A 26,550-nucleotide genomic window follows, 5' to 3' on the forward strand; every position below is an offset into this window, starting at 1 on the left:
GCTTGGGCCATGTTATTTAGATATTAAAGGAAAAGGTGATTCCAGAAGGACAGAAGGCTAGGGGAGCCTCTGGCAGTAGAGACCTGGATTAAAGGAGGATGTAGCCACATGATTTTGAAGGAAAACTCTACTCAGGAAAAGAGATGATGAGTTATTTCCTATCATTGTTCCTAAGAAGACCAAGTCATGGAGTATCTATCTCATTTGTGCTGATTTAAAGAATTCTGCACGGTTACATTCAGCTACTCAGCACCTCAGCAGCCAGAGAAGGCTTCCAACATCCTCTTTTTCAACACATGTTCATGAAAGAAGGTGTCAGCTTCTCACATCATCAGGGAGGAAATGAATCACTTGACTGCTCTGGCACCAAGTGATCTTGAATTGTCTCAGTAACTCCAAAAACTTTGAATTTTGGTCTTTCTAAGCAAGTAGAATGTTTTGCAAATTTTTTCATCAAGGTTGCTTATCTTCATAACCCTCTGATTTGGCTTTACTTAAAGATGTAAAATTAGGGTTTTATGTGGGACTGGGCTGATGTGTCCCCAAACAACTGATCTGCTTGGTGAAGTTAGTCAAATCATCGGCATATAGAAAAAAAGGAAGCAGTTAAACTGGCTACTGTCATCATAAGGCTGAAAAATTGCATCTTATGTCCCACTTTCAATAAGAATTCATTAACCCTTTGTATTTAAATCAGGTCATTGGTTTTGGCACTTTGAGGCCTCAAGCGTACATAAACAGAGTTTTGAGAATTAGTGTTTCTAAACTGCCTTTTGTTTCTTCCTTGCCCAGGTATATATATATATAATTAGCAAAGGGATGTGAAGAAAAGGTGTGTCTTGCTTCATGCCATTGTGTCCTGGCTTCTGGGAGCTGTTTCATTCAAACCACCAGGGCCTGTCCTGGTTCTCCCTGGCAAGTGTCCCCACCCAGAAAGGTCCCCACGCCCCCTCACAGAAGTCAGCAAACTGGTAAGGAAGTTGAAAAAAATATAAATGGCAGCTGGAACTCTTCCACTTAACCTCAGTAAATAGTTAAATTTATCACAACTTAAACTTTGACATTCTATAGCAGGCTCTGTGAGGGGATTCCTATCACTGACAGACTGGACAGCCAATCGAGAGGTGTAGAGCTTCACAGCTGGTTAGGGGACAGAGAATGTGGGTGGACAATTGCATGAAAGGAAACATTTTTCTGTCTAGGAGAGAAGAGACATTCTCACAAAACTGAGCAGAGTAATAGCAAGTTTATTTATTTCTTTTGTCAAGGTGCACAGCATCCTCTCTCTGCATTGCCCCTTCTATTACAAAAAAGCCTTTCCCCACAGAATGGAGAAATCCCTCTGGCCTCAGTGTAGACCATGTCGGGTCAGCTGCACAATGAACACCAAGAACATAGCATTCCTTGCAAAAAAAGAAAATTCATTTTGATATTGTGTCTTAACTCTCCTGCAAAAAAAAAATGCCCATTTTTTCCCAAAACAATGGCTAGCTTTCTACTTGAAAACATTTGAATTTTTCCTATCTTTATTTCATTGTGAAATGCATGTGAAACCAAGTAATTATAATGTTATGAGTTAAATTTTGTGTGCCCTCAAAATTCATATTGAAATCTTAACTCCCCAGTATCTCAGAATGTGACTTTATTTGGAGATAGGGTCTTTACAGAGGTAATCGAGTTAAAGTGGACTCATTAAGACAGGCCCTAATTCAATATGACATGTATCCTTATAAAAGGGAGAAATTTGGTCACAAAGCAACACATACAGGGAAAACCATGTGAATGTGAAGATGGACATCTACACACCAGGGAGAGGCCTAGAACAGATCTTTCCCTCATAACACTCAGGAGGACCCAGCCCTGCCAACACCTTTGATTCGAGACTCCTAGACTCGTGAACTGTGAGACAATAAACTTCTAATACACCCACTTTGAGATGCTTTGTTACAGCAGTGCTAACAAACTAATACATGTGGGCAAAATAATAAGCTTTCCTCCACCCCTGCCAAGACAGGACCTAATTTCGGTTTCTGCTTCAGAATCACAAGCTCAAATGCCAGCAAGTAACCCAAAGCAGTGACTCTAGCTGGATGGACTCATTGGGATTGCTAAAGGGGACTGAGGGAAACTGGAAAGTAGGCAATATCCAGCTTCTGCCAGTTACTACCATACAGAAATAAAGGCCCAGCATTGACAGACAATCTGACTTCTGTGAGAGAAACCCAACATGCAGATTTATTTAAATATAAAAATTCCTCTACTTCTCAATATTGATAATGAATTGAAAAAGATTTAAATATTGTCCTGACCAACACCACATAGGCCAAATAAACTTCAGCCCATAATCTAATGGCATTTTAAGATTTTCCACAGGATGCTCACAGAATATGAGAGAATCCAGGGACTTCATTTTAGCCGTGGGCCTCAGTTCCAAGGCTCCTTGTGCACAGGCTGGGTCATGTAACCAGCTCTGACCAGTGGAATATGACCATTGGAATTGAAGTATGTCATTGCTCTACTGAGGTTGGCAAATATCTGAGCTGCCTTTCTTTTATTGTAATCCCCTTCCAGAACCTTGGAGGTAGATACCTACCTTTAAGAGGTCAGATTTAATTTGCCAAGGGTGAGGAATGGGAAGAAAATTACATGTTATCATATATGGGCCACCTCTCTCTAACCCTGACCCTAAAGGAAAGAAAAAAAAAGACAGGGAGAAATTTGCTTTGTATTAAGATAGAGAATCAGGGTGCACAGTTTCAACCCTCTTTCCTCAATCTTGAGGTGCAAGAAAAAATATAAATTAGGGCCAAATTCCCAGCTCCATCTGTGAATGGGCCCACAGTAAGCAAAGGGTAGGAGGTAGCAATCATCCCTTGCCCAAGAACATCTATGAAGAATTTGCTACCTTTTCTGCATGCATTCCCCACAAGAGGTCCACTCAGAAGCACACAGCACATATATTGATGGCTAAGTATACCTTTGCCTTTTGCCCATTCCTTATCTCCACTAGAGATGGTATGGAACAACAGCTAAGTAAAATATTCACTTCTTTCACTACAAGATTATATCATCAACATAATGATTGTAAAATTCTGATTGAATAATCTTATCAGATGTAGTTTACTACTAACACCTAGTTGGTTACAGAACTTAACGAAGTGGTGACATTATTAGAAATGTAACATTTTCTAAATACGGAAGAATACCAAAAAAAAGGCTGGGTCTCTTCTCTAGGTCTTGCAGGTTGACCTTTAGGTTCTGTCAAAATTCCTATTCTTTCCTAGATATAAACCCTTGAGTCTTGTGACTGGTAGATGAATACATATTAATTTGCTTTTGCCTACTTATCTAGTATCATTTACTGCTCACACGGGTTTATGTCCGTCATTCATCTCTGTCATCCTAGAGACTTTTTGCTGACTACTCCCTTCCGCACCCCACCATTGCTTCCTCCTAAAACCTCCCTGGATAAGTCCTTATCTCATTAAGCGGACTTCCCAGCACTTCCAACCTTTTTATACTTCTGTTTAAGTCTTCACATATTGTAAATTCCTTGAGGGAAGAACCACATATTTTATGTAGCTATAATGATTTATGTTACTTTCCACATCTCTACATGTCGTTAGGCAATGCACAAGTTCGTTTAGTTAAGGACTGGCATCTATAAACATAGAAATTGGTTCTACCTTTTGTGTCAGTATCTGTTGGTTGATTCTGATTTTTTTATTGTAACATTTAATAGACCTAATGGCATTAGGGAATTAATATTGTTCAGACCTGTAACTATGTGAATGCTTATCCATGTTTACACTTGAGAATTAGTCTGTTTTAGAGTTAAGTGAATAAGTAATGCAGATGTCATCTACAGAAAGCCTCCACCCAGAGTACAGGTTGTAGTAGGAACAGAAGATGAGTACATATTATTGTTGTAGGCTTTCCTCATCTGCTGCAAATTTTCCTTTGTCATTTAAACATTAGCTTGAGTAGACTGAATTTTACATAAATGTAAACATGTTAATTTTCCTGTAATGCAAGTGAAGAACACCGTGTTCCATCATCACTACATTGTTCCCAGTAATTCTGACTAGGTTTGCCAGTCAAAAACTGAACCTGGTAACATTGTAACCTGATGGCTTCTATTTGTTGCGTGATACTTCACTGATTTGACATGTCCTGTGTTTTTGCTCTTTGTATTTTTGAGTTTCTAAATAATCCCATTAAGGATTGTTTCCTAATGGTTATTTGTTGGCAGTTTAGGCTCAGTATCTTGATGTATTTAGCAACATATCCTGGAGTGATTTGGGAGTGGTGAGGGAGATCTGAAGGCAAGGAGGTAATGGTGAAGCTATTGAAAGGGTAGGGAGAGGAGTGTCTGATGTAGTATCAGATAAGAGGTATGCCTTCAGGGGTTTGCAGTGAGGATGCTGGAAGGTCAAACAGATCCAGGAAAGTCAGTGAAAAAAAAAAATACACTGAAAGTGAAGAAGATCAATCAAGACTCAGTTCCCAAGAAATGGCTGGCAATAAAGCTGGCTGGCAGGTGCTTCAAGTGAGTTTCCTCTTTGGGGAAGGGAGAAGGGGAAACATGAGCCTTAGCATCCTGGGCATTAGGAGGCCAAACAATCTTCCTTGCCATCTCCCCAGAAGTAATTAAAGGGTCTGACAATGTGGCTGACAGCCAGGAACAGCACGGCCAAAGTGCTCAGGGCTTCAAATCTCTTTTAAGTAGCAACTGGGGCAACTTTTCAAATTCCTTATTAGCAGAGAAAAATGGAATGCTTTATCATTTACTAGAAAGGGACAAAACGACCCACTAATGACAGTGTACTTAGAGCAAACAGGTAGGATGGAATTAGAAGCAGGAAAGACAACTGGTATTTCTCATACAACTGCTTTCCTGAGTAAAAATGAGTGCTATAGCATGCTTCCCCACTCAGTAAGACTTTAACACAAATTCACTGAAATTAGAAAATATTATTTTTAAATACAATTATTTTTAAATGCTACAATGAATACAGCAATAAGAAATTCCTAGATATCATTAAATGCTTCACTTGCTATAACTGTCCTAAGTAAGTGCTTACTTTAAATCTATTCTAATTTCTAGGTTTGAGCAGGACACACTTTAAAACTAAAATGACTCAGATTCTTGATTAGGCTTACTCACTAAATGTATTCAAGCTGCTGTCATTTTTTTTCTTTTGAACTTCCATCTGGCAAGGGAGATTTGACTACGCTGTGCTTTATAGAAAACTGGTATTAAAATATACTTGGCATATAAATTTAAGATGTACAACATGTTAATTTGATACATTTATATATTGAAATGCCATTGTAACAATAATTAGTACCTCTATCACAGTACATAATTGTCATTTAGAATAATTAAGTTCTAGTCTCTTAGCAAGTTTGATGATTACAATACAGTATTGTTGTCTATATTCACTATATCATGCATTTGCTCTCTAGGGCTTTTTTTTATTTGTTGTAAATTTGTACCCTTAAACAACATCTGCCCTATTCCCATATACCCCCAAACACTAGTAATCACCACTTTACTCTTTGTTTTTATGAGTCTGACTTTTTGAGATTTCACATATAAGTGATACATACAGTACTTGTCTTTGTCTGACTTATCTACCTTAGCATAATGTGCTCAAGGTCCAACCGTGTTGTCACAAAAGGGAGGATGTCAAATGGCAGAATAATATCACACTGTGTGTGTATACCATATCTTCTTCATCCATTCATCCACTCCTCAGCACTTAGGTTACTTCCATAGTTTGGCTGTTGTGAGCAATGCTGCAGTGCACAGGGGAGTGCGGCTCTCTCTCGATAACCCTATTTTCATTTCCTGTCAATATAAACCCAAAGTTGAGATTGCTGCATCATATGTTAGTCTATTTTTTCTTTTTATTATTTGTTTTTTTTTATTTTTAATTTTTAATTTTTTGAGGAACATCTATATTATTTTCCAGTGGCTGGACCAAACTACTTTCTGCTTTCATCACCAAAAGTAGGAAGATCCATTTGCCATATCGTACACACTTCTTACCCCATGGAAAAAAACAAATATATATATATATATAATAATACCACCTGCATACATCCTTTCTTCCTGTTGAAGTGGAAGAAATGTTTCTCCTCCTACATAAATTCAATCCCTCTCCTGTGTATTCCATCCTTCTCCATTTGCTCAGATTTTAAGTAATTGTAGGAGAGTAGTAGGGTGAAAAACTGCATAGGTGATAAATATTTGTTAGTAGAAAACTATTGACCCTGGAAATGTTCATAATATATTTCTAAATTAAAAACAGCTTTACGACAATATGTATATTTGAATATCTGTTTGAATACCATTTAAAATTGATAGACAAATGATAGAGAGACTGACAGAAAAGACTGAGAAACTGTATACAGTTGGCCATAAACAACATAAGTTTGAACTACACAGGTCCACTTATAAGTAGATTTTTTTCAATAAATACTGTAAATATGTCTTATCTTCCTTATGATTTTCTTAGTAACATTTTCCCTCTACGTTAATGTATTGTAAGAATACAGTATGTATAATACATATAATATACAAAAAAGGTATTAATCAATTGTTTCATTATAGATAAGGCTACTGGTCAACAATAGGTTATTAACAGTTAAGCTTTTGAGTCCTGGCTGGTGTGGCTCAGTGGATTGAGTGCCAGCCTGAGAACCAAAGGTTCACCAGTTGATTCCCAGTCAGGACACATACCTGGGTTGCAGGTCAGGTCCCTTGTGGGGCGCACGTGAAAGGCAACTACACATTGATGTTTCTCTCCCTCCCTTCCCCCCCCTTCCCTTCTGTCTAGAAAATAAATAAATAAAACCTTTAAAAAATGATTAAGCTTTTGGAGAGTCAAAAGTTTTATGCAAATGTTTAGCTGCATGGGAGTGGGGATGGTGTTGCTCAAGTGTCAGCTGTATATTATAGTGATTACAACTCTGTGGGTGAGTGGGGGCAATATGTATTCACTAATCTGTATTCACAGATTTGAATTACATTTGTAAATTCATTTTTTATGTTATTAGTAAGTCTATGGGAAAATGGTACAAAGGAAAATTGAGTAATACAGAGAAGATATGCCATAAGATCCAGTACATTTTGTAAAGGGGCCTAGCAATTAATCTCTGAGCTTTCTACAAGCCACCACAGAGGAAACTCAATTGACTACTGATTCATAAAGTCTATAAGATAAAAAGGGCTCAGCTTACTCAAGTATTATTAGTCCCATTTTTCAAGTAGAGAAACAGAGGTATTAATTTGCTCGAAGTTCTATGACTCATGTGTGGCAAAAATGAGAATGATACCCTATCCAAACACATTCATTTCTTCATTGTATGTGACTGTTCAAACGAAAATGAGGTGAGAACTGAAAACATGAAGGAAGTGTCACTGAGTGTAAGCAGAAGAGAGGTCGGAATGTTAACTATGCAGGAAAGAAATAGAAAAGGGTCTTAGGCAGAGACAGAAAAACAGCAAGATCAAGGAACAATAAACAGGGCACCTACCAGCTTATGTGAAATGTAAACACTCTTTACCCTTTGATACAATACACTGAAATTTTTCATTAAAATTTTATTAAAATCTGGTTCTAATTATGATTTTTATCACTAAAAACATTTTTAATAGTGATAATAGTAGTACCTACTCCAAGGATTTTTATAAAGATTAAATGATATGACATATAAAACATTTAGCAGGTATCTGGCACAAGTAAGCATTCAATAAAAATTAGTTGCTATTAGAATTTTAATTATGATTGAATCAATGCAGTTTTTTCCAGTCATTTTCTAAATGCATCATTTTAAAAACATGCTTTTAAAAGTCATCAAAGCTTTCTTTCCTTCCTCTCTTAGTCTCTCCTTCCTTCCTTCCTTCCTTCCTTCCTTCCTTCCTTCCTTCCTTCCTTCCTTCCTTCCTTCCTTTCTTCCTTCCTTCTTTCCTTCCTTCCTTTTCTTCTTTCTTTCTTCATTTCTTTTTAACCTTATTCTCCTGGAGACAATGCTCTAACATTTATTATTTAAACTAGAAAGTTGCTGTAGAAATTTCAGGTCACACTGCCAGGCAGGCAACCAAATGAGGAACCAATGAAAGAAGAGGTAAATCACGAGGGTGGCTGTGTGCTCTCATGACCCAAAAACTCAAGTCTCTATCCAGAACCATGGGTTTTGAACATTATCAAAGAACACTTATTTGAATAACACAAAGGAATCCATTCGATGTGTATTATGATAACAAACAAAATGATACTTAAATGGCCCCAAATCTGGAAGACATAAAACTACATATCAGCAGATTAAAGAACTAATTTCTAGTTCCAGAAACCAAACAAATGGGCTCTTTTTACCTCTGGATTTGTGTTTCTCAAGTGTGATATTCCATCCAATAGCATCAAAATTATGGAAACCTTTCTAGAAAAGCAAATTATTAACTCTACCTCAGACCATTTGAATCAGCAATTCTGGGGGTGGGGAGCCCAGAAATCTGAGTTTGGTCAAACCCTCCAGGGGATTCTGGTGCACACTGAAGTTGAGAATCACTGTTCACCATAAGTCAATGTTTTCACACTGACACAGTCCCACAGAGTGTGGAAAAAGCATAAACAAATTGATTGTCAACACCACCATGCTTTCATGACCAAATAGGGGAGAGAGGAAAGGATATTTAGCCAAGATGTAGCTAAGGGTTAGTTTCTCTAGCCACTGTAGGCAAGTGAAAGAGTTGGGTGGGTGAGGCATACATGTAGCTTTAGGCATACATGTAGCCAACAGGTCTTTGGGGAAATTGAGTTTCACCTTGCTCCAAGACTGAGACATTGGCAGCAACAGCTGGGTGTGTGCTCTAATGCATTCTGCTGTTCCAGAAATGTGGTCAGTCATGGGGCCCTCCCTCCCATTGAGCTGGCTGGATGTAGTCCTCTTACTAAAAGGGGAAAGGCTGCCCAGTTATATAAAGGGAAGCCAGGCATTCAGGAAAGTGGCTGCCAGGCAAATGAAACTCTCTGAGTTTTAAAAATATATGCAAAAGTCAATCACATGCTAATGTTTTAAACAGAACATTGGTCTCCATACTTAAACTGCTATATTTAATCAAGTTCCATCAGCCTGTTTCATACCTGGAAGGTTTCAAATACTTTGTGAATCTGGCATCAAAGGTAGAAAGCCCGATTGTAATTGATATTTACCTGGAAGGCTTTGGCTTTATCCAAAGTGATTATCGTAGAGAATTCTCACAAAAAGAAACTGAGGACTACAATCATAAAATGTCCTTACCAACGTGCCTTCACAGAGTTGGAAAATTTGTTGAAAAAATATTATTAGTGTAATCTCTATCAATTACAATATGGGTTCTCAGGTCATTTCTATGGCTATATTCTGTAATTTACTCCTGAAGCATCATGTCATAATTAAATATAAGGAAGACTTGGGTCTTTTGTTTAATTAGGACATTCCTTTAAATCTGAAGGGCAAAAAGGGAATGATACGTAAAGGCTGCCTCTTCATTGGTTAATACATAAAAATACTTCAAATGGCTAATACATAAAAACACTGAAGGATCAAATGTTCTCACTATGGACACTATGAGTAATGAACAAAAAGGTCACAATCGAATTCTATGTAAATAACATTGACTTTATGTATAATATTCTTTTTTCCATATATGCAAATACTTTCCAGTTATACTCTATTTGCCAAGTAAAAACTATTTTTAAATTACTTCCTTAAAATGACACCATCTCCTTTATTTTTTCTAAGCCCTGTATTTAGTTTCAACTAATGATATTTTTAAAGTTTTAGGCTTCACTAAAGATAATTTATAGAAAAGGGTTAGATAGTGACTTCAGGAAAAAATTTTAATGAAAACTACCAAATAATGGAATTTCTTCTGATTCTAATTTGCTGGTACAATTCGTTTTATAAAAAAAAAACAAATATATGGAAGTTATTCTATTACTAGAAGGAGAAATGTCTATATTTTGTAAGTGCATTGTCTTTATTTTATGAAAACTATTCTGACTCACTCCAACAGCAGAAATTAAGTTTTTTAATAAACTTAGGGCTCTTTTGAGAATTTATTTGACTAATAATAGTACTTTGAAAGAAAATGTTCAATTGTCATCAGCTTCACTGATTTTAAGGAATGATTTAAGTGTGATATAAAAACATTAAGATTTAATATTCCCTTATCAATCTTAACTTTAAATATGACGGCTTGCAGTAATAACACACTGGACTCTTTCATCTTCTAGTAAAAACTTTTTTCAGCATTACTCCCACACTTTTTTATACTTTTTGATGTGGAAAGAGCAGAAAAATGAAATGAGCCTCTCTTTAATTCCACGTGCCTTCCCACCTCCAGGCCACCATTGTGTCTCATCTGCCTAGAATTTAAGGAATGAGACTTATCTCTGTGGCTACTTGAATTATCTCATCTAAACTTTCCAAGAAGTCATTGAGGAAGTTACTATTTCTGTTATCCTCATCTTACAGATGAGGAAATTGAAGCATAGGGATATTCAGAAACTGCAAAGTGTGCATGCTTTATTACTGCACAATATTACCAGAGACAGAGGAGGCTCAACCAACTTGTATTCATGGAGTGTACAGCTACCACTGCCAAACTGTGGGATCTACTGCATACATCCTTCTTCCCACAGACTGTGATTTTTCATGGTATTTCCTTTTTAATCATAATAGTCATGATAAACAAGAAAAATCTTGCTTATTAGAGATGATTTGCAGTTGTATTATTTAGCATTATGTTTGGTTCTATGTGACAGACATTCCCAAACAACAATGGCTTAAACAAGATAGAAATTATTTCTGTCTGATGTAAAAGCCTGGAGTTAGGCATCCCTGGGCTGATGTGACAAATTCTCAGAACCAGAGAGTCAGGTTCACTCTACTTTATTGCTTTACCAGTTCCAAGTTTACTTTACGGTCCAAGATGGCTGTTGAAGCACCAGCAATTACAGCTGAATTCCAGCCTGCATAAGGAGAAAGTGGGGAAGGGGCATGTCTTCTCCTGTTAAAGACATTCCCCAGAAGTTGAATAGAAAACTAAGTAGGCTGGTAAGTACATAGTCATATAACTACATCTGGTTATATGATAGGAAGAAAAGTTCTCTTTATTCTAATTGCCATGATGTCTGCTAAAAACTGATATTATTTAGGAATAGGGTAGGTGTGGATTTGGAGGACAAATTCACAGTCTTTGCTACAGGGGGTGGAAGTGCATTCATGTGGGGAGTACAACAGTGTAAAGTAGGGACTATGGTGAGCTGGAGACCATATGCTCATATAGTTCTAGACTATATGTAACAAGGCCTTTTAATTTTTTAAAGAGAAGCCAGAAATATGGGGTTTTGTGTGGTATTTACTGATTTTTAGACATTCCCATGTGATCAAAAATATTTTTTTAAAAAAACAATATGGGGCAAATAAAACCCATCCATGTCAGCCTGCAGACTGACAGTTTACTTCCTTTGATCTAAAAGAATTCCTTTTTTAGATTTATTTCCCATCAAACAACTATTGATTGAGGAGTACCTGTAAGGTATTGTGTAAAGGGCAATGAAGGCCAAAGAGATGGAATTTCATTGGAACAAGAAAGCCTCTGATGTAAGAGACCGGGTTTGTGACTAGAACTTTTTTTTAATTTAAATTATTTTATTGTTATTTAATTACAGCTGTCTGCATTTTTTCCCCACCCCAGCCAAAACCACCTCCCTCCCTTGTTTCCACCCTCCCCCTTGGTTTTCTCTCCATGTATCCTTTATAGTGTAGTTCCTGAAAACCCTCCCCCCCCCATCACCTCGCCACTCCCCTCTGGCTATTGTTAGATTGTTCTTAATTTCAATGACTCAGTCTATATTTTCTTTGCTTTTTTCTTTTGTTGATTATGTTCCAGTTACAGGTGAGGTCATACAGTATTTGTCCCTCACCGCCAGGATTATTTCACTTAGCATAATGCTCTCCAGTTCCATCCCTGCTGTCACAAAGAGTATAAGCTCCTTCTTTCTTTCTGCTGCTTAGAATCCTGTTGTGTAAATGTACCACAGGTTTTTGATCCATTCATTTGCTGATGGACACTTAAGTTGATTCCAGCACTTGGCTATTGTAAATTGTGCTGCTATGAACATTGAGGTGCATAAATTCTTTTGGATTGGTGTTTCAGGGCTCTTAGGGCATAACCCCAGCAGTGGAATTGCTGGGCCAAAAGGCAGTTCCATTTTTAGTTTTCTGAGGAAACTCCATACTGTTTTCCACAGTGACTGCACCAGTCTGAATTCCCACCAACAGTGCACTAGAGTTCCCTTTTCTCCCCATCTTCTCCAACACTTATTTGATTTGTTTTTGATGGCCATTCTGACTGGTGTGAGGTGGTATCTCATTGTGGTTTTAATTTGTATCTCTCTGATGGCTAGTGATGCTGAGCATCTTTTCAGTCCAGGAAGACAAAAAACTCAATCATGACTAGAATTTTAAAAAGAAGTTGCTGTAACTTTTTTGTTTTTTTAATTTTGTGTTGGTTTGGGTCCAGTGTTTTTACCTGACCCCTGACACTGTATCTTATTTCCTTAGGTCTTTCCTCAATGTGTAATAGTTTTCACTTCTATCTTCGCCCACCCAAGTGAATAACCCTGTTCCCAGAATTCTGTTCCATAAACATATCTTTCGGAAATATCAAATATTCCTTTCCTTATTTTGTTGCCAATGTTCTATTCTGCTAGAAAATTTTCTTTAAGGCTTTCTTTACATGTTCCAGTCCTCATAAAGTTAAGCAAACACACACACACATCATAATTTATGTATGAAATTGACCAATTATCCTCTAAAGCATGTGTGATAAGACAAAAATTATTAATGTGTAAATGTTGACAACATTCACTACTGTTCCTCTCAGAAGTAGAGAGTTGAGAGCCATGGCGAAGCCACCAAAGCCACTCAGTCCATTCTCTGGGGAAAAGTCTTTCCTCAGAGAGTGGAGCGGAAACTAGTCTTCCCTGGGGGACATGAGACACATAATCCTCCCACTGTCCTCTGGAGCGATCATAGCTGGTAGACTGGAGTCAGGAGCAGCTACATCATTTGCAGGGACCTTGTTCCAAATTGTTAAGAATTTTAAGACAATGACATCAGAGTATTAAACTAAGCATGGGGCAGGGTCTTATGTTGCTGTACAGGTCTCATGGCCAACCAGCTGGTGGCTGTGACTATATTAATGGACCCATGGACACTGTGACCAGGGGAATGGGCAGCAGGAAGAATGGGTCCAGAGACAGGGTGAGAGTTTTGCGGGGGAGTGGGGGCATTTTGGGGTGAGAGGGGCACGGGGACAGTTTGCAGTATGAGAAAAAATGGAGGGGAAAGAATAAAGGTTTTTGTTGATTTTTTTAAGTGTTGTGAAGATCTGCACTTCTCCCTTTATGGTCTTTAAGAAATACAAGTGAGGGAACAGTTACATTATTTTTTTTTTAATTTTTTAAATATATTTTACTGATTGTCCCATTCCCCTCTTTTATTCCCCTCAACCCTGCACTCCCCCTTCCATCTGCATCCCCCTCCCTTTAGTTCATGACCATGGGTCATACATATAAGTTCTTGGGCTTCTATATTTCCTATACTATTCTTAACCTCCCCCTGTCTATGTTCTACCTACCATCTATGATACTTATTCCCTTTATCTTCCCCCTCTCTCTCCCTCCCACTCTCCCACTAATAACCCTCCCTGTGATATCCATTTCTGTGATTCTGTTCCTGTTCTAGTTGTTTGCTTAGTTTGCTTGTTTTTTTAGGTTGGGTTGTTAATAGTTGTGAGTTTGTTGTCATTTTACTGTTCATATATTTTCTCTTCTTCTTTTTCTTAGATAAGTCCCTTTAACATTTCATATAATAAGGGCTTGGTGATGATGAACTCCTTTAACCTGACCTTATCTGTGAAGCACTTTATCTGCCCTTCCATTCTAAATGAAAGCTTTGCTGGATAGAGTAATCTTGGAGGTCCTTGCCTTTTCTGACTTTGAATACGTCTTTCTAGCCTGTAAGGTTTCTTTTGAGAAACCAGCTGATAGTCTTATGGGAACTCCTTTGTAGGTGACTGTCTCTTTTTCTCTCGCTGCTTTTAGGATTCTCTCCTTATCTTTAATTTTGGGTAATGTAATAATGATGTGCCTTGGTGTGTTCCTCTTTGGGTACAACTTGTTTGGGACTCTCTGAGCTTTCCGGACTTCCTAGAAGTCTATTTCCTTTACCAGATTGGGGAAGTTCTCCTTCAGTATTTGTTCAAATAAGTTTTCAATTTCTTGATCTTCCTCTTCTCCTTCTAGCACCCCTATGATTCGGATGTTGGAATGTTTAAAGTTGTCCTGGAGGTTCCTAAGCCTCTTCTCATTTTTTGAATTCTTGTTTCTTCTTTCTGTTCTGGGTGAGTGTTTCTTTCTTCCTTCTGCTCCAAACCATTGATTTGAGTCCTGGTTTCCTTCTTGTCACTGTTGGCTCCCTGTACATTTTCCTTTATTTCACTTTTCATAGCCTTCATCTTTTCCTCTGTTTTGCAAACATACTAAACCATTTCTATGAGCATCCTGACTACCAGTGTTTTGAACTCTGCATCTGATAGATTGGTTATCTTTTTGTTGTTTAGTTGTATTTTTTCTGGAGCTTTGATCTGTTCTTTCATTTGGACCATTTTCTTTTTCGGTCTGGACGCACCTGTTACATAGTAAGAGATAGAGCCTTAGGTGTTCACCAGGGTGGGGCAACCCATGTTGCTGTGTTGTGATGCTATATGAGGGGGAGGAGTCCAAGAGGGACCAGTGCAGCTTGCTCCACTCTCTGCCAGCTTTCAGTCACTTCCCCTGCTACCCACGAGCAAATTGGGCCCTTCTGGTGCTGATTCCTGGTGGGTGGGTTTGTGTACATTCTAGCACCCTGTGGGTCTCTTCAATGAACTCTCCTGTGAGGCTGGGAGTTTCTCCCACTCCCGCAACCCCCACAGGTGTTTTCAGTCAAAGGTTTTGAGGCTTTATTTTCCCACGCTGGAATCTTGGGTTGCACGGTCTGTCTCACTCCCCAGTTGTTCTTCCCAGTTTATCTACATGCAAACGTGGGACTGCCCAGTTTGCAAGCTGCCACCTCGCCTAGTTCTCCAGCTGCCACCTTGCCATGAGTCTTCTCCACCCACCTGCCCATCTCCGCCCCTTCTACTGGTCTGGATGAATGTTCCTTCTTTACCTCCTCGGTTGTAGGACTTCCAAAGAGTTTGATTTTCTGTCATTTCTGGTTGTTTTTGTTTTTAAATTTGTTGTTGTCTTTCTTTTGGTTGTGTGAGGATGCACAGTGTGTCTATGCCTCCATTTTGGCCAGAAGTATAAGAAATGGTTATTTTAAAAGAATGTAGAACTACAGAATGAAAGTCTGTAGGACTCTGATGCCATTGAAGGGCTGAAGGATGGGGGTCACGACTATAAAACCATTTCACAGCTGTTGGTAATATCACTGCTCTGGGGATCACTGACACTTACAAAGTAGTGGTAGTTTGTCTGCATTTATGACCTGTGAGAAAGAGAACACTATTCTTGACTGACTGACTTCCTTCAACAAATGTTGTCTTTTATTATCTTCCAATAACAAGCTTAAATATTTTTACTTAACTATTGTTAAAATTAAGCAAATAAATGATTATTTGGTTAAGCAAGTATTTTCCCAACATAATCATGAAGAAGATCATCATATGAATCTTTTTTGTTCATAGCTCCTACCCAGTATGTCACTTTATTCGCCAGAAGCTACCTTCAGGATTAGGTCTCTTCAGAGCCTTCTTGACCTGTTCCGTTCACCTCCTACATACCCTTTAATTCATAGCTGACTTTCATCTTTGCTGTTTTCACTATGCCTCCTAATGCCCAAATGCCCATGCAAAAAATGTTCTTATATCATAGATTTCCTCCCAGAAAATCCCTTTGGTCTCCCTGCCTTGTGTAATATGCCACTTTTCACAAAAAAATATAGCTCCTATTGGATTCTAAATATCACTTTCATACTGTCACTTTTTCATACCTTTGGGGAAAATGTCTCCTTCTTTGAGATATATGCCACCTGCTATCCCTCCCTGTCATTGAAAACCACCTATTTCTGGCCACTCCTCCCTGTTGAGGGGCCTCAAAATCCTTGGCTCCCTTGTCCCTCTACCAATACCATCCTAAAAATGTCTAACCTTGAATCAATCTAACAACCCACCTCTTCTTCTACACCTCCAGTGCTAGACTATTGGGGAAAATCACACAAATGTTGAGATTATTGCCACCAGAAACATATGGTCTCCACCTCACTTAGGCTTCCAGTACTATCTGCCGGTTCCTTATATGTCTCTGGTGAATGTTCTCTCCAAACTTTTCATGAGATCTACTGAAAATACTCTTCAGTTTCCTCATGCTACCTGTGCTGATACTGACCTCCTTTTTTTCTTGGGAATTAATCTTTGTTACCCCATAGGATAAAAATATATTACTCTTAGCATTGGATTCTTTCCATTTCCTGCCCATATTTACAAAGAAGTCTATAAATGGATCCACCCTTTGGTAAACTGATTGTATTAATGGCTCAAATTAATGGCCTCCGATTTCCATACCTTTTGCTCTGTAATTTTGTAGTATCTTCCCATTCTGCCCCTGGTTTCTGCTGTGAAACTTTCTTTTGTGAAGGCTTGAAAAAGCACTTGTGTGTCTCCACCTTCTTTTTTGAAGCCCTGTCATAGCTTTGGAAAGAATCTCAGTCTAGGAGGATGACGGCACATTCAACAGAGCTGAATTGTGCTAGCCCAGACCAGCCTTGTCTGGCCAGCCCCTAGCCAATCCCTAGCTGACCACAGATAAATGAACAAGCCCTAAGGCAAGATTTGCCTAATCTGGTCCAGGAGAACTGCTTTGCTGACCTGAAGACTCATGAGAGGTAATATATGGTTGTCATTTTCAACAACTAAGTTTTGTGATGGTTTATTATGAAAAATAGCTAATACAAACTCTAATCTCCCTCTCTCTATTTTCAGAGGAAGAAATATACCTTTTCTTTTTAAAGGCATTCTCCACTTGCTCTTTATTCCTACTGGTATGCTTTCAGATCTCATCCCTTATGATTACATTTCTGTATATCGTATTTTCAACCTCTTACTCTCTTTTCACTTCTTGCCCTAAATATACAAACATGTTTAAATCTTTCTAATTGAAATAAAACCAGTGTACACACACAAAAATAAACCTATCTCTTCAAGAAGTTACTGACCTATTCTAGTGTGTGTGTGTATCAACAAGGTATATGTAGATGTGTGCACACACACATATGCAGTTTGTCCAGAAAAAGTCCAGCCATTGTAATGAGAACAGTTTGTGCAACATATATGTAACCTGGCAGCCAAGGAGAGTAGAATGGAATCACATGAGTGTAAACCATGATGACTTCATTGTACTAGTCAATGGAGGAGTATATGCCATTGGGTGAGTATGTGTACTGTGTGACTGTCACATTCAAAATAACTGAGTAAGTAGAAGAACAAACCTGTGTCAAATTTTGTGTTAGGCTTGAATATTCCTCTGCAGAAATTATTGGCATGATTCAGAAGTCCAAATCTTTGGGCTACTGATGAATGGCAGCTTCGTGATGACAATGCACCCACTAATGCATCACATCTTGTGCAGAGATTTTTGGCAAACCATCAAATCATTCAGGTGACTCAGACCCCCGAAAGCCCACATTTGGCACCCTGTGACTTCTGGTTTTTCCTAAAACTTAAATCACCTTTGAAAGGGAAGAGATTTCAGACTGTCAATGAGATTCAGTAAAATATGAGAGGGCAACTAATGGTAATTGGGAGAACTGTGTGAGGTCCCAAGGTACCTAGTTTGAAGGGGACTGAGGTCTCATTGTCCTATGTACAATATTTCTTTTTTTTAATTCAGATATTTATAGTTTTATTTATAATCACTAAAGGCTAGAAATAATCCAAATGACTATGTACAATATTTCTTGTATCTTCTTCAATAAATGTCTCTATTTTTCATATTAGATGGCTAGATACCTTCTGGACAGACCTTTCTCTGTATATGTAATATATAGATTATATATAATATAAATATATTTTATAATAGACTATATTTATCCAAATATTATATATAAATTTTGTACATATAAATTTTATATATAATATATAATATTTTAATTTATATTTTACATTATAATGGAATATATCTGTAATAATAGAATATATAACATTTATTTATATAAATTTATATATATAATATATAAATTATATATATATATATAAAACAAGTATATATGGAGAGAGAGAGAAAGAGTGATGGAGGTGGGGAGAGAGAAAGTGGGATATTTATTGTAAGCCTAATTGGCTTACAGAATTGTGGAGGCATGGTGAGTCCAAAATCTACTGTAGTAGTACCAACAGGCTGGAGACTCAGGCAAAAGTTGCAATTCAAATCCAAAGGCAGTTTGCTTGCAGAATTTCTTTTTGCTCAGTAGAGAACAGTTTTGGTTCTATTAAGGCCTTCAGTTTATTGGATGAGTTCCTCCCACATTGTGGTGGGTAATCTGCTTTACTAAGAGTCCTCTATTTAAATGTTAATCGGATCCCAAGGACACCTTCTTGGAAACATCCAGAATAATGTTTGACCCAGTATCTGAGCGCCATTATCTAGCCAAGTAGACACACACAAAATTAACCATCACAAGCTGCTGTACACTTTTTTGTACTCAATAATTACTGTAGTCACTCTCTTCAGTTACCATCCTATTAATATACCCAAGGTACTGATAATGCCAACAGTCTCTTCTTTGTCCTTTTACTTCACTTATAGCCTTTTTTTCTGGATTGCTTCCTATCTCTCTGACTGCTGCTTTTCAGTTTTCTTTCTGGCTCTGCTCCCTTTGCCTACTTCTTAAATGATCCTTAAGGCTGTGCTTCCCAGACTACCTGGATCCTCTCATGTACTAGTGGCTTTAACTACCAAATCTATATCTTCCACTTAGCCTTCTATTCTAAGTGACACACATTCGTTCATTTATTCACTTAAGGCTCTAATAAGATACCTACTTTATGGCATATTAAACACCATGTGGGTTTGTGGTAACATCTAAAGTGACCCCCAAGATCCCTACTCCTTTTTATCCACACCATTCCCTCCCCTTGAGTGTGCGTTTCTAATGAACAGAACACAGCAAAAGTAATGAGATGCCACTTTTGAAATTAGGTTTTGACAAGTCTCTGGCTTTTATCATGCTCACCCTCTGTTGTCTTTTCTTGGTGCTGTCTGATTCCCTTGAGGGTCTTAGAGTCTTCATACTGAAGGAAGCAAGCTCCCGTGTTATGCGAACAGCCCAATGGAGAGGCTAATGAGGTAAGGAACTAGTGTCTCCAGTCAACATTCAGCAAGGATCCGAGGCTTGCCACCAGTCACAGGAGTCAGTTTGGAAGCAAATCTTCCAGTTGAGTCTGGAATTCACTGGAGTTCTGGTAGATACCTTTACTGCAGGCCTTGTAAAGACTCTGAGTCAGGGGCACTGAGGTTACAGCTGGATTTCTGACCCACAGGAATCATGAGAAAATAGATATTTGTGTTTTTAAGCTGCTGAATTTCTGGTAACTTGTTTTACAAGAATAGACAACTAATACAGGCTTACTCAGGATCCAAAGCCAAACAGAAAATAGCCCCTGAACACAATAATCCTCCAGACAATTAGGGGTTATAGAAAAATAGCAAAGATTATAGGATGATATAATAAGTATTAAAGAAACATACATAGCAAGTGATAGAAGCACAGAGTGAAGAGAATTTCAGTAATACTTGAAGGCTGAAGGATTCATTCAGCAGATTTTATTTTGTCATTGAAAATGAGAGCATGGTGGAATACTTGAGGAGAAAATGACTTTTTAGAACCTCTACTGGAAAAAGTAGTTGCTGGATTTGTAAAAGAAACAATGGTATCTAGGCAGTGTGAATTTGGGTTTGGAAATAATGGACTTATAGGATCTTCAGTTAAAGTTGGGTTTTATTTTTCAAAAGCTCTTTGTAATGTGGGTATAATAGAGAAGTTAATGGTTGAATTTTGAATTTAGAGAAGATAAAACAGAAGAGCAAAGGGCCAAGGATAAAAAGAGCTGAGAAAAAATATCAAGACATTCTTACAATTCTGGTTCATGGAATTTAGGTTAAATAGGAAAATAAAGACAATGCTGTTGAGAGTCTGGGGAAAATGCAGCTGATTCTGACATCCCACCAATGAGTAGGGCTGACTCAGTGCTATGTTTGGCTGAAGCCTGATGGAGGTCATGTACTCTATTCCTGAGCTGGAGGAGACTTCAGGTCAAGTGTGAGAAAGTAATGGTTATTCAGAATAAAATCCAGGTATGCTATTGTGATGAGAATGAATGCTTTAAAACAGAGACTGCTGATTCCCTATAATAGTTTCCATGTCTTCTAGAGTAGGAAACCTCTTATTTTTAGGGGGTGGAATAACAACTGTATTTTTCTAGTCTCCTGTAGCTAGAGATGGCCTTGAAACTAATAAGCTGATCAAGGGGATGTGGACAAAAGTGGTGTGTGCAACTTCTGGACTGTGCCCTTCAAGGAAAGGAGATATCAATCCACTTCATTTTTATTTCTTTTCTGCCAGTTAGAATGTAGTTGTGGTCCTGAGCAAACTTGGACCATGAAGTAGAGATTACATCCTAGGGATGGCAGAACAACAGAAGGAATCTGTAATCCCTGGATGATCTCACAAAGCCTTTGTGGTACTACATGTGGGATAATTAAACTATATTTTTAAAGCTGCTTTTAATTTGGTTCTCTGTTTTAAGCAGCTGGACCTATATTTTAACTAATTCAAATGTCTAGTAAAAAAGATAAGCTAAGAAGAATATAAATGACCATAGCATGAGACAGAAAAATAGTAAGAATAAACAAAGGCATGAAAGAAAAAAAAGAAATAAACAAAGGCATGGGTAAAAATTAAGGATACAGAGAGGAATCACCTCAAATCAGGCTACAAGCTTTCAGAAGAGGTTGAAGTTTCTGCTCAGTAACAGACTTCAGACTGTCCATGGTGGTGGAGTGCAGGTCAGGGAATGTGCCTCCGCAGCTCACTCCTCTGGCAGTGGCTCTAGAAAGCAATGGTGATGGTAGCACGGTAGTGACAATTGGCCCATGCATAAAATATACTCAGAGAACATCGGGACCTTGGTATACTTTCTTAAATTAGTTGTGGTTTGGGTTAATGCTTTTTTGAAAATTATCATAGAAATTTTAAAATTTAGGAGTAGAAATTTTAGCAACTAGAAAAACCTGCTCCAATGCACCCAAAAGAAAAGTAATTCCAGAGATGCTACATCAGTTTTGCACATAGCCAGTGGAAACTAGGGCTACCAGCCCAGTCAGGGCTGAGAGTTTGTACTTTATTTGTAAAGCGCAATGTGGGGAGTGGAGGATTAAGTAACATTCCCATTTTACTGACAAGGAACTTGAAGTCTCTAAGTGTCTTTCTCATGATGAAGAGCTAGTAATTGGCTGAGGGAATTAAGTATGATGCTTTTACCAATCTCCCACTTATTTCTGTAATTGTCATTTTTCCTGCCTTTCTCTTAATCGAGGAAAAATACAAGGCTGGCCAAAGTAGTGAGTTGTGAGTTCATGAAACAGACTTTATTCTTGTATTATTATTTATTAATTATTGTATTATTTTACATAGGAACAACTGTAAATCTACTTTTGCCAAACCCTGTAATGTGTAGTCCATGATGAAATTGTAATAAACTTCAGACAACATATTATTCAGGGTCTTTTTTTTATCTAGAGCTGCATTATGAACTAGGTAGCCTCTAACCACCTGTGGCTATTTAGATTTAAATTAATTAAAATTAAGTAAAATTAAAGTCACACTAGTCACATTTCAAGTGCTCAGTGGTCACACATGGCCTGTGGCTATTCCATTAGATGGCACTGATACAGAAAATTTCCATCTCATCACAAAGTTCTATAGGACACACTTGAGAGATTTATGAGATGTCTCTCTTCCATCAATTCTCAATCTTGTCCTTCTTATGGGTATATTCAAGCGGTTCCCCAGCTCTTCCACTTCCTAAAGCAGGTTTTAAAACCAGTAACGCCAATAGAAATCATTTGGCCTACTCCTGCTAAGTAGGTGATGTGGTAATAGAAGTCCCAGTTTCTTCCACGAAACTCAGTACAGCGAGTGGGCGGGAAAAGTGAGCCTAAACCCAGACGCGGAGGTGGGAATAGGCAAACGCTTGGGGGTGAGCTCCAGGAGCTCCGGGAGGTGCATCACGAGGCTGGAGGCGGGGCCACGAGAGGCCGGCTAGGGAGGCGGGGGAGCCGGGCGGCCAGCGCGCCGCCTGCTTCCAGATCTTGAGTGCTCACGTGACAGGTCCGCGAGGCCGCTCGCGCAGTCGTCTGGGCAAGCGAAGATGGCGGCTGAGAGGGAGCCTCCTCCGCTGGGGGACGGGAAGCCCAGCGACTTCGAAGAGCAGGAGGAGGGAGAAGACCTTTTCACCAGCACTGTTTCCACCCTAGAGGTGAGACCGCGTCACCGTGTGTGCGGCATTCTACCTTGCGTCTTACCTTTTAGGTGGCTTTTCCCTGCCCTGGTTTACCCCTCCCCACCCCCTTGGGTTTGCAAGGACCTAATCGGGAAGACACCTGTGACACGGACCCCACCTGGGGCACCTGTCAGTGGGCTGGAGTTGGCCTGGGTGGCTAGGCCTCCTCAGAGCAGCCGACGGCCCGGGCTCTGACCATATCCCCAGAGGAGCAGGGATCTGACAGAGCTCGCTGTGTCCTTTTCCTGTTACACTGGCCTTCGTAGGTGTCACTTGCACCTCTTCTAGACCAGAGAAGGTTTTGTCCTGGGTCTGAGTAAACCTCATCACTCTTCCCTGTGCAGCCTGTTTGGAAAGGTGCTTGCTTTTCCCTCCCCTAGGGATGATGTGCCCCTGAGAGGGGAGAGCAGTGAAGTGAGCGCTAAGTGACCCAACGTCTGGAGGGAGTCCGTGGGTGCACGTTCCCCAGTCATGGCCTTTCACGCAGTGCCAGTTCCCCTTGAAGGTGGTGCCTCTTTTTTGAATTATTAAGTAGGTAAATTCATTTGACCGATTTTGTTGTCTTCTTTAGTCCTAGATTTTTTTTAAAGGATCATAGTATTTGTAAAACATAAAGTTGTAGGGAAGAAGTAGTCCAGGAAACTGTTGTGTGTGTGTGTGTTTTTTTAAGTTACCAGGGGACAAGTAAAAACAGGCCCTCACTCCCTTTTCCTCTTTTCTCGCATGGTCAGCGATCTCTGAAATTGAGAGTTCCTGTTTTTGTCAAAGGAAACACCCTCTATGAACTTAACTGTATTGGGTCTCCTGCATCCAGTTCATGTTTAGTGTCTTTGCATTTGAAGAAAGCACGTACACCTCATTGTCCAGTTTTAAGTGTGTGTGTATGTAGTAAAATGTAAGCATGCTTTCCAGAGGATTGTTTGTTTACCTCAGGCTTTACTTCCTTGTAATCTGCTTGTGAATAAGCTTTCTTGGCTTGTTCAGCTCTGCATCAAATCAGTTGGAAATTACTGTAAAATATCTGTTATTTGAAGTTCAGTTATCTGCAACTGGGAACTAACTTATGGGAAACATTTTCAGCACTGATCACGTTCTGCTAATTGTATTTGCAGATGTTGGCCAAACCCTACCTCCCCTCAGATCACGTGCTTGCCCAGGCTGAGGATAGTGCCTTCATCATTGTGTTGTACACAAAACCTTGAACATTTGCATTTAGTAAATGTTTGCTGGGTTGTCAAAACCAGCATCTCCTAAGAATTAGTAAAAATGATCGTACAGAACAAATTACCTTTGGGGGTTAGTATCCTTTTGGCCCTTTATACAACTATTCAGCCACTGTATTGAAAGTTAATGTCTGTGGGATCCTAGGCCCTGTATTGCTTTCGAGGGCAACAGAGGTTTTCCACTAGCAAGGTTCAGTAGAAAATTCAGTGACCTAGTGTAAACTAGAGTACTGTGAACTCATCATTCTGTTTAGTTGACATGTTTTGGAGTTCAGTAAAAGGAATTATAATATGTTTCCATTTGGATGGAACTTTTTAATAAGGTATTTGACTTTTTTCCAGTAAATATCTACAGAATTTGAGTATGAGTACATTTATCTTGGTTAGTGCATTGTGAAAGCTGTAAATAAAGTTGGTTTTGATTGTTCATCTAAATCCCTTATTTCGTAGACTGATTCAGGTTATTAATTGTAAGGGAGTATAGATTTTTTTTTTGCGCTCTTCTATACGGGAAATGCTAGATAACAGTATTTCTTGATATACCAAAATATCCCTAAAGGGATGTTCTTTCAATACTTCACTTTTCTTGTAAACAGTTCTTATATTTCAGTGTGCAGCAGAAACCATAGGATACTTGTTTGAAATGCACATGCCTTTGCCTCATTGGAATCTGCATGTTTAATAAATGCTCTGGGTCGGTGCTTTTCAAACTTTATACACAAGTTACTTAGGGATCTTACTGAAGTGCAAATTCTGATTCTGTAGGACTGGAATGAGCCTAGTATTCTACATTTTTAACCAACTGTCCTTAATTACATTGCTTCTGGTTTATAGACAACAATGAGTTAGTTAGTGACAAAATTCCTGGTGATTGTGATCCAGATCATCTACTTCAAATAGTTGTTACCTAAGAAAATAGTTATCATCTAGCTGTAAATTGAAAGTAAGACATATAAATTAGTGATTTTCAATTTTAAAAACATAAGTTAGGATTTTTTAAATTATATTGTTCATGTAGAAACTTCTGTAAAGGCATTTGATGGGAAAAAAATCAATTGAAATCCATATAAGTGAAAATCAAACTATAGACAACTTTTATGTCATAATTGTTAAATTTGCAGTGACTGTACAATTTAGTGTATATGAACCCTATATTTTAAACTCAATATTAAGCTCCTTTCCTTTCAAAATTTAAGAACAGTCACATAAAGCTGTATTCAGTAAATAAGGCATAATAAAACCCCAGTGCATGTTTCTGTTGTGATTATGGAACGAAGTGATGGGAGGCCAACATCGGAGGCACAGAAGGGAATGGGGGAGGGACTGACAAAAGCCATCTTCTTCTTTGATACCTGAGAAGCAAAGCTTTACATTGTTTAGAAGTATTCTCTTTTCCTTAAAAGATACAACCCTAAGCTTAAAAGGTACTTATCCTAAAGAGGCATGTAGTGATAAGACAGCACCTGAAAAATAATAAACTCAGGAAATTTATATCAAATGCCTGCACTTTTTTTAAAAACCAGCTTTGTTGATATCCCTGACCAGTGTGGTTCAGTTGGTTGGGTGTGGTTCTACAAAGTAGAAGGTCACCAGTTCAATTCCAGTTAGGGTATTTGCCTGGGTTTTGGGTTCATTTCCTGGTCAGGGTATATACAACTGATCAATGTTTCTCCCCACATTGATGTTTATTTCCCTCCCTTTCTCCCTCCCTTCCCCTCTCTCTAAATCATAAATAAATATAATCTTTAAAAGTAGCTTTGTTGAGATACAATTCATATACCATACAATGTATCCATTTAGTATGTGCAATTTAATGGATTTTAGTACATTCACAGATATATGCCATCATCATCATAATTGTTTTAGACCATTTTCATCACTAAAGAAAATAAATTAAAAAAACCCATACCCTTAACTATTACCTCCTGCTCCCATTCCTCAAACCCCTCTGATCCCAACCTTAAGCTACCACTATCTTCTTTTCTGTCTCTATAGTCTTCCCTACTCTGGACTTTGTATGAATGAAATCATATAGTATGTAGTCTTTAGTGACTGACTTTTTTCATGGAGCATAATGTTTTCAAAGACTCCTTAATTCTTTTTTATGCCTAAATAATATTCTACTATGTGGCTGTACCACTTTTTGTTTGTCCATTTGTCAGTTGATGGACATTTGGGTTGTTTACACATTTTGGCTATTACAAATAATGCTGCAATAAACATTCATGAACAAAAAGAATTACTGGGTCATGAGGTAACTCCACATTTAATCATTTGAAGAATTGCCGGACTGGTTTGTCGAAGTGGCCACGTCATTTTACATTTCTACCAGCCGTATGTGAGGGTAGCAGTTTCTCCACATCCTCACCACACTTGTTCTTATGTTTTTTATTCTATTTTAATGAGTATGAAGTGGTTTCTTAGTATGGTTTTGATTACATTTTCCTGATGACTCATGATGTCATATGTCTTTTCTTGTGTGTACTGGCCCTATGTGTATCTTCTTTGGAGAAATTTCTGTTTAGATCCTTTGCTAATTTTTAACTGGGTTGTTATTGAGTTGTAAGAATTCTTTATATAGTCTAGATACAAGTTTTTTTTTTAAACAGATAACATGATTTGCAGACATTTTCTCCTATTCTGTGGGTTGTCTTTTATTTATGATGG

At 38.3% G+C, this 26,550-nt stretch overlaps 1 protein-coding gene across 2 annotated transcripts in view; it reads left to right on the top strand.

Moving 5' to 3' along the window:
* The first annotated feature begins 22,484 nt into the window (after positions 1–22,484).
* The window catches only part of SNX2 (sorting nexin 2), a 60,319-nt gene continuing 56,253 nt past the window's right edge, over positions 22,485–26,550 (top strand). For both annotated transcript variants that reach the window (XM_045838055.1, XM_045838056.1), the window contains exon 1: positions 22,485–22,636. In XM_045838055.1, the coding sequence (XP_045694011.1) occupies positions 22,529–22,636 (108 nt within the window). In that variant the 5' untranslated portion in view covers positions 22,485–22,528. The remainder of the gene's footprint in view (positions 22,637–26,550) is intronic.

The sequence above is a fragment of the Phyllostomus hastatus genome, unplaced genomic scaffold (genome assembly GCF_019186645.2).
Source record: "Phyllostomus hastatus isolate PE091 unplaced genomic scaffold, TTU_PhHast_1.1 phas_contig_254, whole genome shotgun sequence".
In the NCBI taxonomy this organism is placed as follows: Eukaryota; Metazoa; Chordata; class Mammalia; order Chiroptera; family Phyllostomidae; genus Phyllostomus; species Phyllostomus hastatus.